Source organism: Sphaeroforma arctica (assembly GCF_001186125.1).
Source record: "Sphaeroforma arctica JP610 unplaced genomic scaffold supercont1.6083, whole genome shotgun sequence".
Classification (NCBI taxonomy): Eukaryota; class Ichthyosporea; order Ichthyophonida; genus Sphaeroforma; species Sphaeroforma arctica.
The window spans coordinates 1-1,761 of NW_014034475.1; the positions used below are offsets into that span (position 1 = coordinate 1).

General features: G+C 45.5%; 1 protein-coding gene across 1 annotated transcript; it reads left to right on the forward strand.

Moving 5' to 3' along the window:
* Nucleotides 1–880: 880 nt before the first annotated feature.
* On the forward strand, nucleotides 881–1,114 carry SARC_15413 (hypothetical protein; the record flags this gene model as incomplete). The annotated part of the gene is made up of 1 exon (XM_014290465.1): nucleotides 881–1,114. A coding segment is annotated over one exon (234 nt), but the record flags the coding sequence as incomplete, so codon positions are not given.
* Nucleotides 1,115–1,761: the final 647 nt, after the last annotated feature.

The window sequence follows — 1,761 nt, forward strand, 5'->3', positions numbered from 1 at the left end:
GGGTTGTGGTGGTACTTTCGCAGGTGCGTGTTGTATTTGAGTGGCATGTTTCTATATGTGCATGAGGTTGTGGTGGTACCCTTCGCAGGTGTGTGTTGTGTAGATGATTTGTTGTTGAGTAGTATGTTTCTATGTGTGCGTGGGGTTGTGATGGTACCTTCGCAGGTGTGTGTTGTATAGATGATGCTGTGTTGTTGAGTGGTATGGCACTGTGTGTATGTTAACATGAACACGTGTGTCTCTGATGAATGTTGTGAAGAAATGTGTGCAGTATGAATGGTCTGTAGCTGTTATTGTGGGTGTTATCTTTACTTGATCCGGGGATATGGTTTTGGTTGATGTGTGGCCAGGAGTTTGCCGCAAAGTATATGTTAACAAGTACATGTATGTCCCAAACTAATAATGAGAAGAAGTGAGAACGAGATAGATGATCTGTGGCTGCTGTTGTGGCTGCTACCTTTGCTTGCTCAGGGGTTGTGGTGGTGCTTATACAGGGCCGTGTTGTAAAGTTGATGCTGTGCTACTTGATAGCGTATTGAATTGTGTGTGCTAGACGAAGCACGTGTATCTACTGCAAATGAGAAGGCGGAGAGTAAGAATGTAAGACGAACGTAATGAGAAGTTGTAGGCGTTGTCTTTGCTTGTGCTGCTTTAGCGTTCCCTTAATTTGTGCTGAGAATGTGGTGGTGCTTCCGCTGATGTTTGACAGGCATGCGTGAGCAATATCTTCTGCAGCATTTGCTGGGTGATGTAGCTGCGTTATGTTGTGTTATGTTTCTTTTTTGTTATGTTAAGTAGTATTTATTGGGCTTCATGTGTGAATCACCCTGAATTGAAGCTCACTATGCCTTGCCCCCATCACCCCACCCACCCCTCACAGACACACAGAAGAAACCGTGGCGCAGATTGAGAGTCGCGTCAAGAAACAAGGCTTCAACTGGGTCACAGACAGAGACGTAGGGCTCCAGCTGATACAGAAGTACAGACACACCCAGAAGCAAGCACAGCCTGATCAGGATCACGTGTGGATTAAGCCAGATTCGGTTATAAAGCTGGACAAGATCGGGAGCGGAAAGTTTGGCGATGTCTACAGAGGTGTGACGCTGGTGGAAGGGTGAGTCTGGTGGTATCCATGTAGGTGGGCACACGCTTGTGATTGTTGGCGTTTTAGGGTTTAGGGTTTGGTTAGTGATACGCACTTGTGTGTTAGTTTGTAGACAACCCAGGCAGTGAGAAGTCTAGTGATGTCATAAGGGTGTCACGTCAATGAAGAGATTTATTTGTGTCCGGTGCAGCTGTGTTGTGGTGTATTTCAGTTATGTATCTGAACGTTTTGGAGTGTGCTCAAGTGTGTAGCTGATATGTGTTTGTGTGCACGGTCCTTTAGATTCAATCGCGATATCCCTACCTACTCATCAAGTAGCTAGTCCTATTTAACATAGTCCTGTCCTACACTGATACATATAGACCAACTACAGTATGTACGCCCACCCGCTGTCCCTGATGGCTGTATGTCCTGTGCATCCCATAGGTATGCCATTGAGTGTGCAGTCAAATACATCAAAGACGCGGACGATGGTGCCGTCAAGGAATTTTATCGGGAGATCGGATTGCTTGGACACCTCAGCCACCTAAATGTGGTGCCTGTGATAGGCGCAGCTGTCATTCTGAACCCACAAATGGGAAATCAAGACAGTCCGTCTTTTTTATGGCTATGGAGTTGATGGTATGTATGTATATATATATATGCCTATATATATA